At 43.1% G+C, this 14,799-nt stretch overlaps 1 protein-coding gene across 1 annotated transcript in view; it reads right to left on the bottom strand.

The window, feature by feature from the left end:
• LOC125293382 (leucine-rich repeat-containing G-protein coupled receptor 6) overlaps positions 1 to 14,799 on the bottom strand; it is a gene marked incomplete in the record, with an annotated part of 62,640 nt that overhangs the window by 7,313 nt on the left and 40,528 nt on the right. The window contains 7 exon segments of the mRNA XM_048241253.1: positions 1,114 to 1,185; positions 1,493 to 1,564; positions 2,218 to 2,286; positions 6,098 to 6,169; positions 6,664 to 6,879; positions 11,049 to 11,120; positions 13,814 to 13,885. Of these exon segments, the coding sequence (XP_048097210.1) occupies positions 1,114 to 1,185; positions 1,493 to 1,564; positions 2,218 to 2,286; positions 6,098 to 6,169; positions 6,664 to 6,879; positions 11,049 to 11,120; positions 13,814 to 13,885 (645 nt within the window).

The raw sequence follows: 14,799 nt of genomic DNA, 5'->3' as shown, positions 1-14,799 counted from the left end.
AATCAGAGAAAAACAAATTTAGCCAAAATTCTCTAAATAGCATAGAGCCTGTTCATAATGACCACTAAACAAAAGTGATAACTACCAGACTCCTCAATATTCTAAAGTCTCCCTGCAGATGTAATTTTGCAAGTTACAGTGTGTGGAGGGAAAATGAGAAATAAAAGGGAAAACACAATATTACTCACAGTATTTCCAGACTTGTTGTTCCTTTCAGGTCTGGGAATTCTTGAATTTCCGTGGCTCCATTTAGGGAGCTGTGGAGTGTGGTTAGGACTCATTAGTTTGGTTCATTACGCCAGTACAGACAGGAAACCTAGCAAGCAGCTGCAGCAGCCTCAGAGGGAGCGAGCACGCGTGCACGAGAGAGAGAGATAGAGAGAGAGAGGGAGGGAAAGATAGAGAGAGAGAGAGAGAGAGATAGATAGACAGAGAGAGAGAGGCGAGGGCAGCGACGGGGAAACGGAGAGACAGAGCGAGAGCAGGCCTGTTTGATTGGGGAAGGCAGTTGCTGCAGTGCTCGGAGCTCTGTAATCTGAGGTAGACCAAACATTTGAGCTTCGGTACTTCATTGCAATGAGCTGTGATAACAGAGCGTGTCTAAAACACACATGCTTGGCTTCTGTGGAGAGAGCGCTGGTGGTGGAATCAGTCTGTAGCTGAACATGATTCATGTTCCATCATAGCCATTAATAAAATTCATAGGCTGGAACAAAGATACTGATTACAGGATAGACCTGTTGCATGCTATGTGTACTTCTGCAATGATATGCAATGTTGCATAATTTGCTCACTCTTCAGATTGTCAGAGTTCTGAAGATGGATGAACATTACACATGGAAATTATGACATGAAAAAACAAAACAAATGGTATTTTAGGGATTTAACGTGACACCTTAAGTGACATCCTGGAACTGCAATCAATCATTCGAATGAATTGCTAGTCTCACCCGAGGTAATTTCAACCTCTGAAATTATACTTTTAGGAAAATCATTGCCTGTATCTCAGCAAATACATGCTTGAGCGTTTGTCTTAACAGGGTAAATATAGTCTTACTAAAACATTTCACACATTCATCAATGCACAAATTACATTTGACACAGAGAACTCACAGAGTATGCAGCTTCGGTAAGAACTGGAAAGCAGACCTGCCCACAAACTGGATTGGGTTCTCATAGAAATTTCTGAGGGAAATAAAGAGTGAATGAGAGAGTGAGAGAGAGACCAAAAAGTTCAAGCTGTCCGGGAATATGGTTAGAACATGATATATGAACAATTACAACAAAATTCACTTCTCTCACTTCTTTGTTCTTGAATTTCTCTGCAATATATTCTGCAGAGTTATATTACTGAATATTGAAACATGTGAATGTCATCCCAACGGACACATTTGGCCTAAGTATAAAGGAATTCCACACAGTTCAGCAGGATTATAGGACAGGCCCTTGGATGTGTTGGTAGGGACTCCCATATAAAAGGAGAGAAACTCACATGGTTTGGAGCAGTGGGTTTCCCACAAAAGCCCCCTCTGGGATGGCCTTAATATTGTTGTTGTGGAATCCCCTGTAACAAGCAAAATGTTCAGCTGTTCAGAAGTTGTCATGTATTGCAACACATCATGAGTCTTACTGTAATCCTACAGTGTCTGTGAAAAATGGACATTTGTTTCTTTATTGGATAAAAAAAACTTCACAGACGTTTAAAAGATCATAATCCAATTCATATTTCATTATTGCCTCAAGGGTAATAGTCATTATATCTTGCATGCACTCAGTATTTATCCTCAGTAAAGACAGACTTTTTACTACAGCTGTAAAGACATAAGCCTCCATCTACATCTGGATCCCTCTAAATATGGTCTAATGGTTTTGTAAAGTAAAATAAAAATAATACAGCATATGTAGCATCTAATGGGTAGTGCCCGGATGCCTTGCAGAAGCACCTGTTGCGCTACACAAAAAACAGCTGGAAAACACTTTGGGACACATGAGCCGGAAAGACTCCAATCTTCATTTAAGAGCATCTGCTGGGGTCGAGGCCGATAGCATCAGTGGGCCACGCTGTACGCAGTAAACGGGATTAGCAGGGAAAACGGGAACATTGCAGCCATACCAGGCGGTGGACATGAAGAGACTCTAGCAGACCCTGGCCCGATGGCTGAGATAGGTGACATGGGTGGGGAGGGGAGTGGGGGTGATGTTCTGGGGAATACTCACAGTTCCTGAAGCTTCGCCAGGGTCCGGATAGCCACAGGGAACTCTTGCAGCTCATTGTAGTTCAGCTCTCTTTGAGATAAAAAAAAAAAAAAAGGGGAAACATACTCATAAATTTTACAAAATTCAGGAACCATGAACCCTGCGAGAACAATAAACAACACTCCAGAAACAACATATCAGAGAAAATGGTTTCTACATTACGTCTCTAATGGAGATGACAATCTCCTCTATCTTTCAAAATATGTCTGTGCTGCATCTACGACATCCGCGGAGACTAGCGCTGTCAGAAACGGTGGTTATCAAAACCGAGGCAAGACGTTCACAAGTGGCTCTGGTTTACATATAGAATGCTCTCTGGGACTGCTACAGCTGTGGCAAGGTAACTGAACATTACATGACCCCCATCCCCTACCTCAACCCCCCTGCCCCCCTCCCACGCATTAAAGTTACGACGTGTATGTATTTCATTAGCACGCTGGGAAGCTCACGTAAAAGGCTTGACGCCGAGCACAAACAAGAGTGGTTGCCATGGACAATCGGCTTTATACGCAGGTGCTTGAACAATACGTTTATCAAAGTCTGCCCTTCTCTCCAGAGAGACTTCACTGCTTTTCTTGGATGTCTAATGTTTCTTTTCATCTTGCTTTCCACTCCAGGTTTCAAGGAGCAATTATTGGGGGGAAAATCCTATAATTGAACAAGAGCTGTAGATTTTTTTCTTTCTCTCATTTGTTTTTTTTTCTTCCTATTTCTCATTTGCCCAGTAAATGAACAGTGCTTGAAAGGGAGAATGGGATGATGGTAAATAAAAGTAAATCGTCTGGTTTTTGGCTCCAGCGTCCTTGTCCATGGCCCAGCCCCTGTCGTCACCGCGTCCCGTCCCGCGGACTAAGAAAACAGAGGGCTGAATATACCTCATTATCCATGTAATTATGAGTCTTATCCCACAGTGTTAAGAGTAAGCTTTCAAAACAGTCTAAATGTTTATATATTTTTCCTTTCTGGGGAGAAAGAGAGAGAAAAAGAGAAAGAGAAAGAAATAAGGGAGGGAGCAAGAAAAAAAAGCCTTCTGGCTGGAGGCCACCTCTTTTGAAGTGAGCTTGCGAATGAGAAAGGACCTGGCTTGGCGGCTGGCCAGAGTGGGTAAAACACTCAGGCCTATGATAGAGAAATACACCCTTTAGCAAAAGCCAGGATCCCTCTGCTTCCCCCTTTTGCACATATGATCCAGCAGCTGTGAAGTGCCGTCACTTCCCCCAAAAGAGCACTGTACCCTGCAAGCCCCCATTACCTAAGTTACGTCCCCACGGTCTGACTTAGATGTGTAAGACTAACTGGTGGTACGTCAGACTAAATATTTCACTGGTTATTTTATTAGAAACATGTTAAAAAAAAGAGACCTGCAACATGTAACTCGTTCCACGAATAAATGTTTTAGTGTGACAACGCAAAACACAACAAACTATAACTCGACCAGTAAAGTGGGTGGGGGAAGAAATGAGTGTTACCAGCAAGCACAGGCTGCAATGTGAGGGTTTAATCTTTAGCACTTTCAAACATCAATCAGTTGAGGCTTTGAAAAAATATATAAATCCTAAATAAGCTTGAATAATGCTTTTAATTTCCTGGGCCAAGTGCACAGATTGAATCAGAGGGTGTGCTGCCTTTGCTGTTCCAATGAGTGCTATGCCCAACAACAACACTTTCAGAGGCCTGACTTCTTTTTGCCCACAGGGCCTGGCCACTTACACACACACACACACAAACATAGACACACACATACACACACACACACACACACAGAGACACACACACACACACACACACACACACACACGGCTCACATACCCGGAGCAAGCCAGGCCGCGGCCACTGATCCTGCCTGAGCAGATGGCATTGGCTCGGCCTCCAGCTCAGGTTACACGTAAGTGATTTCCTTCGCGAGGATTAGCGGGACATTCTGCCTACGCTATGACGGCAGTAAAAAAAAAACTGATCTGATATGTGACCTGCCCTCACATTCGTGTTGTGCAGACCTCCTAGCCACAGTTGTAAACACTCTCAGTCTAGAGATTCTTTTTTAAATACATGATTTGCTTCCCACTAATGCATATTTCTTACCTAAAAGGAACACATACCTGAAATATACTCATGTTTAATTTATTTTCCATTGCATGTAGCATGTGTTTCTTTATGGTCTCTCTCTCTCTCTCTCTCTCTCTCTCTCTCTCTCTCTCTCTGTCCCTGTCTTTCCCTCAAGTACTCATTTTCCGTGAGTGTGTGTGCATGGGTAAGTTGGGTGTATACTTGTATGTTACTTTCAGATCTTAAATACTTCATATAAAGAATAAAACGTCATTCTTAACACTTCAGCGGGCCATTAAAAAAGCAGGTGTCAAACACTCAGTATCCTGGAGACCACCATGACTCCAGCATATGCTAAATCCTTTAAAGTAGAGGGTTCCCATACTTGCCATGATTTTTTTCAATACATAACACCAGCAAATGCAGTTCAAATTGGCTTTATTATCCCAACCACATAAAACGTGTGTGTGTGTGAGAGAGAGAGAGAGAGAGAGAGAGAGAGAGAGAGAGAGAGAGAGAGAGAGAGAGAGTCTGAGGCATTGTATTTATGTTTGTCTCAGTTTCTTAGTTCTTAACAAAACTATATTCCTGACTTTCAAGAACATAAGTTTCACGCCAAGTAAAGAGTGTGCAATTACATTTATTTTTCTAAAAAAAAAATCACTCAGCAAGTCGTTTAACATTTCATGGCATTTGGTCCTCATACTTTAGAGCTACTTGCATTAAACTGATAATCAACGTTGTACATATTAGTACACTGATATCTTTTGCACTACAATATGTCAAACCCCTTGGAGCTGGGATGTGAGACAAGTGTTCGCTGGCCAATTGGCACACATTCTATGACTGTGTGCCACCACACAGCTGCCATCAAACATTCCATGTTCCTCACATGCCTCAGATGTTGCCAGGAGAGTTCCGGAATGCTTCAGCATAGTTGAATCAACAAGAGACCACTTTGTGGCGGCTCCTCACTCAAGTTGCCCTTTTGCTCCGAGTACATGTGTACTCATGTGCTCACAAATGTTTTCCCGATATTCAAATGAAAGTTTTTGATGTTTTTGAGATGTTTTTAATTTTCCAGTGCTGACAGATCCAAGTTATTTGGTTTGCATCACTCTTTTCTTTTCTTTCTTTTTAAAAAAAAAACTTCATAAGCCATGTGCAGTTTAGATGAAAAATGATAATGAACCTGTCATACTGCAGTATGTAATTGAGCAGAATTGCACAGTTACTTTTAAGTAAACTTTATTAAAATCTTCCCCTTCATCAAAGGAATATTTTCAGTAAACAAAATACACTGTAATTGGTCAACCATGTCCAATGGTTTATTTGTGTATACACACACTGAAAGATTCAACATTAAAAACGTGTGTAAACCCTCAAATCTACCCTCCAATCTGTTTACTAGATTGACAGAATAATAACAGCACAATATTAAGACTATTATTTTGATTATTAGCAATTGACTCCATCAAAGCCATTTTTCCCTCTGTGTTCTTGAACCTTATTGTATCCGTTTTGTAATGCATAAATGGGCTTACATTTCTTCAAGTAATTATGTTGATAAATGCATTTTATAGAAAACCCAAAAGGTCAGTCAGTTTAAAGTTGTGAAATGAAGGTTTTCCTCTTTAAGGCTTGAGTGATTTCAACAGTGTATTGTTAGGAAGTATCCGTCAAAGCTCTCACATAACAAACTACTTCCCAAGGGAGTTCCCAAGAACCATCATAGACGTTTTTACAGAATTGGAAACCCAGTATTTTACGATTGACATCATCAGTAGATACTTACAGAGTCTCTAAGCTATATAGTCCCTCGAAGCAATTCTGTCCCAGGGTTTTGATCATGTTGTTATGAAGATGCCTGGAAATCAAAGTGGTAATTATAATCAGAGTACACATTAAAACAATCGTTTGAAAAACAAACAGTATGATTTTGCTGGATACTAGCATGACCTCAATCATAGCCCCAATGTTATGCTTTGCATAGTATAATACTGCTTCTTTCTTATACAAAATCCCCATTATAAACAATAGACCAGAGCATAGCTATCGTGTGATAATGAACAGCAACAAGGATTAAAAGACTTCCATTAAACCACCACTCTAAATGTCTTCATATGTCAGATTAAATGTCAAGCCTCTTTGACAAGTTTTCCTTGTTACACAATGACTGTATATATACTGGTGTTACATGCCCCACTGCATCCCCCATTCAGACATAAGTACGGTGCAATAGATGTGTAGAATACACAAACATTCTACATAACTCTTTATAATTCTGGATTTATGTATACAACTTGCATGCATGAACAAAATCTATGCACATACACATTGCATGCCTGCCTCCTTACTTACAGCACGACCAGGTTGGAGAGGTTGCGGAAGGCGTTGTCGGGGATGTGGCTGATGCGATTGAGGGCCAGGGTCATGGCCTGTAGGGAGGCCAGGTTATTGAGGGCTCCCGCTGGGATCTCTGTCAGCGCGTTGTCATCCAGCCAGAGATGCCGAAGGGAGCGAAGGCCAGAGAAGGTCTGTGGGGGGACCTCCATTATCAGGTTGGCATCCAGACGCCTGGGTGGACAGGACAGGATTGATTTAAGACGGCGGGTTAACAGACACATTCAAATGTGCATTTGAAATGAGCATATGATGTCACTAGACATTCAAAGATGTGATTGTGATCTTTTGAAAAGTTCTTGGTAGTATTCCACCCACGTTTGCTTTGACATAGATGAGAGTCTATCGTCAACAGTGGGTATCAATGATTTTTTTTTCCATTTAAATGGTTAATGTGTTATGGGCCTTTTGCCACTGGAGATATTTGGCCACCATCAAACTCTTCCCTGAAGTGACTGTTTGCTTCCAAATGGCCCCCATAGCTGTCAAATTAGGGGGCAAAAGGGCTGGCTCTAGACCCACTGATGCCTTTGTGACTTTAGTTCTGTGGGGGAAAGCCTCTTTTCTCCTTCTCCGCCACAAAGTCACTCCTCTACTTCCCGGGCGAAAACAAGGAATTCCTTATAAAGTTAAATTAAAAGAGAACAAAGAGAGGGAGAGGGACCCGCTGGAAAGGAGGGTGAGCCTGGTCCTCTCTACAGCCTGTTGTCTGGTAATTTTACATCTTGGCTTCGAGACCCCACTGCAATACTTACGCCAGAGCACCATCACGCTGTTTTCCTTCCACTCTTTTGTCTTGCCCCTCTGTGTAAATCACAGGTCCCGAGGCTTCTTGAGTGCCATTAAGGATGATTTATACCTGCGCTTGATGAAGCTATATTTAACTGTACTAGCACTGACATGCTCACTGGCACCCTTTCTCTGACATGAGCTTCAGAAAAACCCTGATTGCAAAGCTCTCAGGCCGAGAGAGCATAGTTCCTGCTTCCTTAACCTGATCTGCCAGTAAAATCCTGGCTGGGCAAGAAAAAATAAGTGAGGGGGAGACACATTAATTGCAGGTGAATCTCCCTGGATGGTTTTTGAGGAGGTTTAATCAGTTCAGACGTGTACAGTCGCCACTATGAAGATTGGTCATTGACCCAAACCACATGAAGGCATAATTCAGATCAATCCTCCTCACTCTGTGATTTTGTGTCAGCAAATCTGTGAAATGCCTCACCACCAATTTCTAATTAGAAGGATTTCCCTTTACTTACGATGGCTGTGTGGTGTGAGAACTGCAGTGCAACTGATGAGTCACATCCAATGGAAAGTTTTCAGTGAAAGATGGTGAGCCAAAGTAAAAGCTGAAAACACGCATGCGATTGCAAAAAGGAGGGGGGAAAAGGAAGAACAGTTGAAAGCTGTGAAAGGCAGAGAGGCAATCAATGACTTCTGGAAATAATTGAAGGGGCAGGCAAATGGAATTCGTCGGCATATCAGGGGGATCGAGGAGAACCTCCTCCTCTCCTCTTTGGTTGTGGAGACCTTGATGTCTCCACAACCAAGATAAATGTGAAGCCCCCCCACCCCCTCCCCTGCCACCCAACCCCCCCCCCCCCCCGTGTCAACAAGTGGCCTCTTTGATGTAATGGATGTACCCCCCTTTCCAAATCGGGGCATGCGCCTGGAGACTCTGCAGGCCTTCCTCCCATCGGTGATGTATGACAGCGCTTGGGCATGTGGGGCCGGTGTGATCACTTCCTCTGCATTCTTTTCCCACCGGACCCCCTCACACTCATTGGTTTCACCCTGGCCTCTGTTACCCTCCCCATCACTCCAATGCTTGGGGTTAAGTTCGGAGCTAAAATTAAAGTGTCACATTGTGACTTGAGTAATTCTTTGCACTTGATCTGGGGCATTTCATTCACTACGGAAGGACGTGCAGACGGTTCAAAAAGTGTTTGGACAAGATAAGGATTTAGGCAAGAGGACCATTAAAAATGCTGTTCAATGAAAAATATTTGTATTGCCTTGAGGAATCATTTTTGTCAGTTACATCAAAGTCTGAACGATACGTTGCCCCCTGTCCCTCCAATAATGAGAAACAAGGAAAAGTAAGATCATTCCAGGAGACGGAGGGATTTATCATCACTGTTGAAAACATCTCAGTTTGCCTCGGATGTGGTTTCAGGGCAGTTGTACTAAGTGATGCCTTCTTTTCTTTGCGTTTTCAGAAGATGGGAATCTGTGGCTGCAGGGAATGGGGTCTGTATGCTGCTCTTTGAGGAGGGCTAGATGAGATCGGCACCCTTCCTTGCTCCCCTTCTAAGCCTGGCTCTCTCCTCTCTTTGTCAGGCGCCAAGCAACACCAGTTTCGAAGCCCCCCTCTAGTAATTAAGTGATCTCTCAGTCTTATCATTAGCCAAAATTACACGTTTTGAACTTATCAAATGCCTTTTACTTTGCGTGTGTGTGTGTGTGTTTGTGTGTGTCTGTGAACCCTCGCATGTGAATGTGTATATTAAGATGGAGTGTTTGAGGTGGGGGAGGGGGCTTTGGGGGGAGGGCGGGGTATTAAACACCTTGCTCAATCATCCCTTCTTTTGTTGGGTGGGTTTGAAAGTGAGCGTGAGCTTGGCGCGCAGCCAACTTTCAGCTGCGCTTCAGGGAGGCCCTGGCCACAAGTTACCGTCTGGAGTCATTGGTGGAACCAGGCATGTCTTCCATTCGGAAAAACTCTGTTGGTGGCAAAGAAATTAAATTTGTACGCCATGACTCTAATGAAAACATCCTCGCAAGGTAAAGGAAATGACCGAATGGATATTTACATGGAATTATTCATTTGGAAAACAGGGGCCTGCAAAGCCTTGGTGGTATTGTGCAGGGGAGGCCAAAGCAATTTGATGGAATTGAGGGTAGATGGACCTGGAACAGATGGAATAGACCAGCTGAACCCCTGGACAATATTTAGATTCTGACCTTTTCATGGGGCTGGTTAGGATGGGGCATGATTCCGATTAGGAGGGAAATGGCTGGAGTGCAGGGAGAGGGAAGAGTAACTGATGGAAAATTGGGTTCCTTCACAGCTCATTGAAGATCTCTGTGCTCTTTTTCGGGTGCTGGATTGTCTGGTGGTTGCCTCATGGGTTCCAGATGGGGGCTCACAAGCAACCCCCAAGCACACGTCTTCCACTCGCAAAGTTTGATATCAAATTAACCCACAGACTTGCTCCTCTAATGTACTTACCTTTCCCTAACTTTCCTGGGCCTTATCTGAGACTGATCCAAACCTAATTATTCAGGCCAATGGAAAGGTTTCAGTACATGCTTCAGAAAAAAAAATGAAGACTTTAGTGATTATTCATCTTGTTGTTGTTTTGCCACATTTTCGGAGAAAGGAGCATGACAAATTATGCAATAGTTTTAGAGCTATTTCCCCCCTTTTCGACAACTTTTAACATCTGCTACGTAGTACTGTTAAAACATGAGTTTCCTCGAGTTATTACAAAAAAAAATAGCTTGACCGAATTCTCTGCTTGACACTTGTACAGCCATGGAACACCTGTTTTACTATCACCCTGTGTGCTATAAATTGTGAACTCGATCCTCCCTGGTGGAAGCTGTTTAATGAAGGCCTTAATGGTCCTAATAGGCGAATAAATAACCCGGCTTTCCTGCACTGGTTCTATTACATGTACTTGCCAAGTGTTACCTCATGGCTGGGTTACAGTAATAGGCAACTCTATCCTAACTGCAAATTATTGCATCTGATAGATTGCCACTAAACAAGTTGTTTGCTTCCCCTTCGCCATATGATTCACAGCTTCCTCTCTCTCTCGACGAGGGTCCTTGGTTTTACTTTGTGCTTCTGGAAGCATCAAGGAGGAACATTTTAGAGATTGAGTCGATAGCTTTATTTTTCAGCACCTTCTCAATTACCTCCCAAAACAACTTGGCTTCACATCAGTTGTCTGGTTTCAGCTAAGTGTGAGTAGGATTGCCATGTAGGAGCTTGATTCTTATTTAAAGCTTTCACACGAAACCTTTCACTGATCAAGAGATGTTTTTTGTGTCTTTCACATATTGCATTTGGAAGGCTATCATGTCATCAAATACAATAAAGTGTTCTGCTGTCATTTTTGTCCTAATTTGGACCCCTGTAGAAGTTTAGCCTATGTCATAATTCTCACCCCTGCAGAACTACATGTTTGTCATGTGCTGCCACAGTGAAGGAACATAATGCAAAAGAACCAGCAAAACATTTTAGGGTATCTGATTGGTAACTTGCAATACCGTTCAACTGTATATGTCACCAGAAGGTTTGTTTCATGATATTTTGGAAAGAGATTCATACTCACAAGGACAGCAAGTTGGGTAAGTCCCATGGGTCTTCACTGGGTAATCGCTCGAGCTGATTATTCTGCAACATCCTAGACAGGAAATATGAAATAGTTCCATATTACTGTGTGGTTTGAACTAAATGGTGTGGAGTATTTCTGAAGATTGCTGACTCTGTTCAGGAGTCTGGGCTTTGTTGATGTTTGCGTTTTGTAGCAGCCTTAATAGTTTTCTGATTACTCGAGCTCTAGACTTTATTTTTTGTCTCCTGTGTTTTCAAGATCTAGAGTAAATACTCTCAGTACTGACAGCCATTCATCATGTGAGACACACCAGTGTGGTAAACCAGGCCTGAGGAGACTAAGAGAAAGACTCAAGCTTTACGAAACTCTGCACGTTCTTCTATTTATAAGTTGGTCAGCCCCCCCCACACCCACCCCCCCACACAAACACACCTCATTCAAGGACTCAGAGAGACTATCACCAAAGCATCATTTGAGCATTCTCTTGTGAGGAAATAGTGCACTATCACAGAATGTGCGGCACGCATTGCATGCTGGTCTGACTCCTCCGTGCAGGGTTATTATTTACACAGGAGGCCAAGAGCGTTGTAAACTTCCTGACATCAATCAGTCGCAAGATATTATTTCATTCACCGCGTGGTGTTCCTTTTCAATGAGAGAAACCAGAGGAGAGGGAGGGGTGGAAGAAGGCAGAGAATTAGAAAGAGAGAGATGGGAGGATAGGAGAAAGAAAGAGAGATAGATAGAGAGAGAGAGAGAGAGAGAGAGAGAGAGAGCGAGAGAGAGAGAAACTCCTTGGGTGGGCTGCTGATGTCATGCTCACAGGCCTGCTGAATGAAAAGGGAAGAGGAAGCAGTGAACAATAAATGTGCCGGCTCTTTGAACAATGCAAATGATTCCAACGTGAGACCTTGCCGTCTGAGACGATAGGGCTTAATTACGCAGCAGACAGCTTTATCATGTCCAATCGACTGAAACCCCTGACATTTGAGCGTGCAGCATAAAGTTGCTAGTGTTTGCAGTATAAAGCACGCCTTTGTGGCCAGGACGCCTTTATCAGGCAATCATGGTGCCACAACAGCCATTGTGCACTTGGACTTCAAATGGCTAACACTGAGATGATGTCAGAGAGGGTTTTTCATTTTTTCATTCAAATATGTTTTTTGTACTTCAAGAGTCATTACAAAATCACAAAGATTTTCTTTTTCGCGAAAATGCGCTCTACTATTTTTGTTTGGTAAAGAAAGCATAGATAGCTTAGCTAGACATGACTATTATTCTACGTAGACTTCAAACATTCTTGGTTGGATAACACGGTGGTTGTTTTGCTTGATTCATATATCAAAGAGGTATCCGGTGAGAACACCATGGGACCTTGAGCCAACCTCAAACAAGGTCAGCTGATGCTGAGATCCCTCTGACGGCAAACAAACGTAATAAATAGACGTGGAAATGAGCTGGTATTGTTAACTCCTCCAAGGTTGAGCTGGGAGTGATTTTCAAGCCAACAGTGTGCCTTGACCTCCAGCCATCTGGGTATTCAATTTTCAGTAATGACATAATAAGCCTCAGGTTTACTGCCATTTTCTACAAACAGTCAGGACTAAGATAAATAATTATTTTTGCATGCGTGAATACACACACACACTCACATTCTCTCACATAATAACCTTTGAAAGACCTTAACACTTTGACAAGACCATTACAGAAATGCCAATGTGATTTCCATATTGCAAAGTGGGACATTTTTGCATATGAGTTGTTTGATGTGTGACATTTGCTTCCCGGTACTGGATCCTTGAAATCCAAAAACTTAACAACTTTATCCAAGTCAATCAGAGAACCCCCCCACTCATTCCCACCCCCACTCCAACCCCCGTTTTTGTGCAGATATTTGTTAAGGTCACGTCTGGGAACATCCGCCCGCGAGAGGCAGTAAAGGGATCCCGCTGTCCTTTAAGCGCCGAGTCCCCTGGTGATGGATCTGACAGGCCCAGGGACCCTGATGAATGAGCGGGCAGGGAAACATACTCCTCCCGCCCCAGTTCTCCCTGGAGACGAGCCGCGCAGGGAGAAAAGATAGTAGCAGATCAGGTGTCCGCTCCTCCAAGGCAGTGGAGGAACCAAGGAGACAGCGCCATGCAACCCCGGGAAGCAGAATCTGATCGCCCGACCCATTCATTGGAGCACATCACTACTGTTCCTGTCCCGCTCCTCTGGGCCGCTCGAATAAAACACGTTTGTCGGCTTAAAACAAACACATAAAGGCCTTATCTACTTCCGTATCATCCCCTCCCCCTTCTTTTTAGCGCTTTGATCTTGGAAGTGTATTTGTGTGTTGCCGTTTTCATGTGGTCTGAGGACCAGCCTTCCTTTATGCTCTCCAAGAAAGTAAGACTCTGTGAAAAAAGGCTGCTATAAAAAGAGTGTAGAGGACATCTGTCACTGATACATCTGACCCATGCATATCATTAGCATGTAAATGAAATGATTACAAACTAACATTTTTTTTTTACTTTCTGCTCATGTGTTTTCATTTTGGCTGTGGTAAAAAAAAACGCCCACAAAACATTAGACACAAAAGACCAAATAGAAAATGTTACCAAAACATTTTTTTTTTTTTCGAAATGAGGCATATGAACCTCTGGCAGACAGTAAGCGATCGTGGGCCTGCATGTAAATTATGACATTTTCTGGAAGTACTCAAAATGAATATTCTGTTTTTTTTTATGTTTCAAAAGCGCACAAGCTAGGGTACTTACAGAACTTTGAGGTTGTAGAGGCCTTGGAACACCAGTCCAGGGATGTGTCTCAGGTGATTGCCGGAGAGACGCCTGGGGGCAGGGAGGTGGGGGGTGGGGGGGACAAAGACATAGTTTGGTTCACTTGAAGTCCAAAGCAGTGATGGCTTTAGCAGAGGTCCTTCTCTGGCAGATTCATGAAAGTTTGTGTTTTTTGAAGGCTGGGGGGATTGGAAACACTCACTAACTTTCAACTGCACAAGAAACCTACAGGGACCTGAGGAGCTCACTGACACTCAAACTCTTCCACAGCTGGAGTTTCAGGACTTCTCTCTCTCTCTCTGTCACTGCCTTGCTTTCTCAGTCACTTACTCACTTCTGAATTCTTATTTCTTTCAGTTCTTAAAAATGTAAGGCTAACTTCTCAAATAATATCCCAATAATAGCAGACCAACAGTAATGCTAACAAACCTCTGTGTATTTTGCACATGCCTTACTAATTAATCAATCATGATTCATTGCACGACACCTGTTTCTGAGGAAAATAGGGCAAATGAAATGAAACTGAACCTGTTGTGTGAATGAAAGTTTTGTTCGGTCTCTTAGACCTCAGTGTCAGGAGTCAAACCCTCATATCAATCTGGGCCCTTGGGGCATATGGAAGAAAGCCATCTCGGGATAGAGAGGGAAACTGAACGCCTAACAGCTGTCAACTTGCCCGTTTGCGCAAATCAATTTGTTTATCAAATAAATCACCTAATAACCATTTGTATCTGTTTGTATGGGTGGCACTGTCAAAAGCGTTCCTCTGGCTTACGGGCGTGGAAGGGCAGTCTAAACATAAATCTGGCCTCTGGTGAGCGCAGACCACCCATATGTCTCACACATCTCGCCCATTTCTTCCCCCAACTTTTGCTCCCTTTCTCACATGTGAAGGCATGGCTCCCATTTGCCAAGGCATCACTTTTTGAGAGAAAGAGAGAGACAAGAGACAAAGACAGTGAGAG

The sequence above is a fragment of the Alosa alosa genome, chromosome 4, assembly GCF_017589495.1.
Source record: "Alosa alosa isolate M-15738 ecotype Scorff River chromosome 4, AALO_Geno_1.1, whole genome shotgun sequence".
NCBI lineage: Eukaryota > Metazoa > Chordata > Actinopteri > Clupeiformes > Clupeidae > Alosa > Alosa alosa.
The sequence above is the reverse complement of the archived record's forward strand: the minus strand, read 5'-3'. Positions and strand labels throughout refer to the sequence as shown.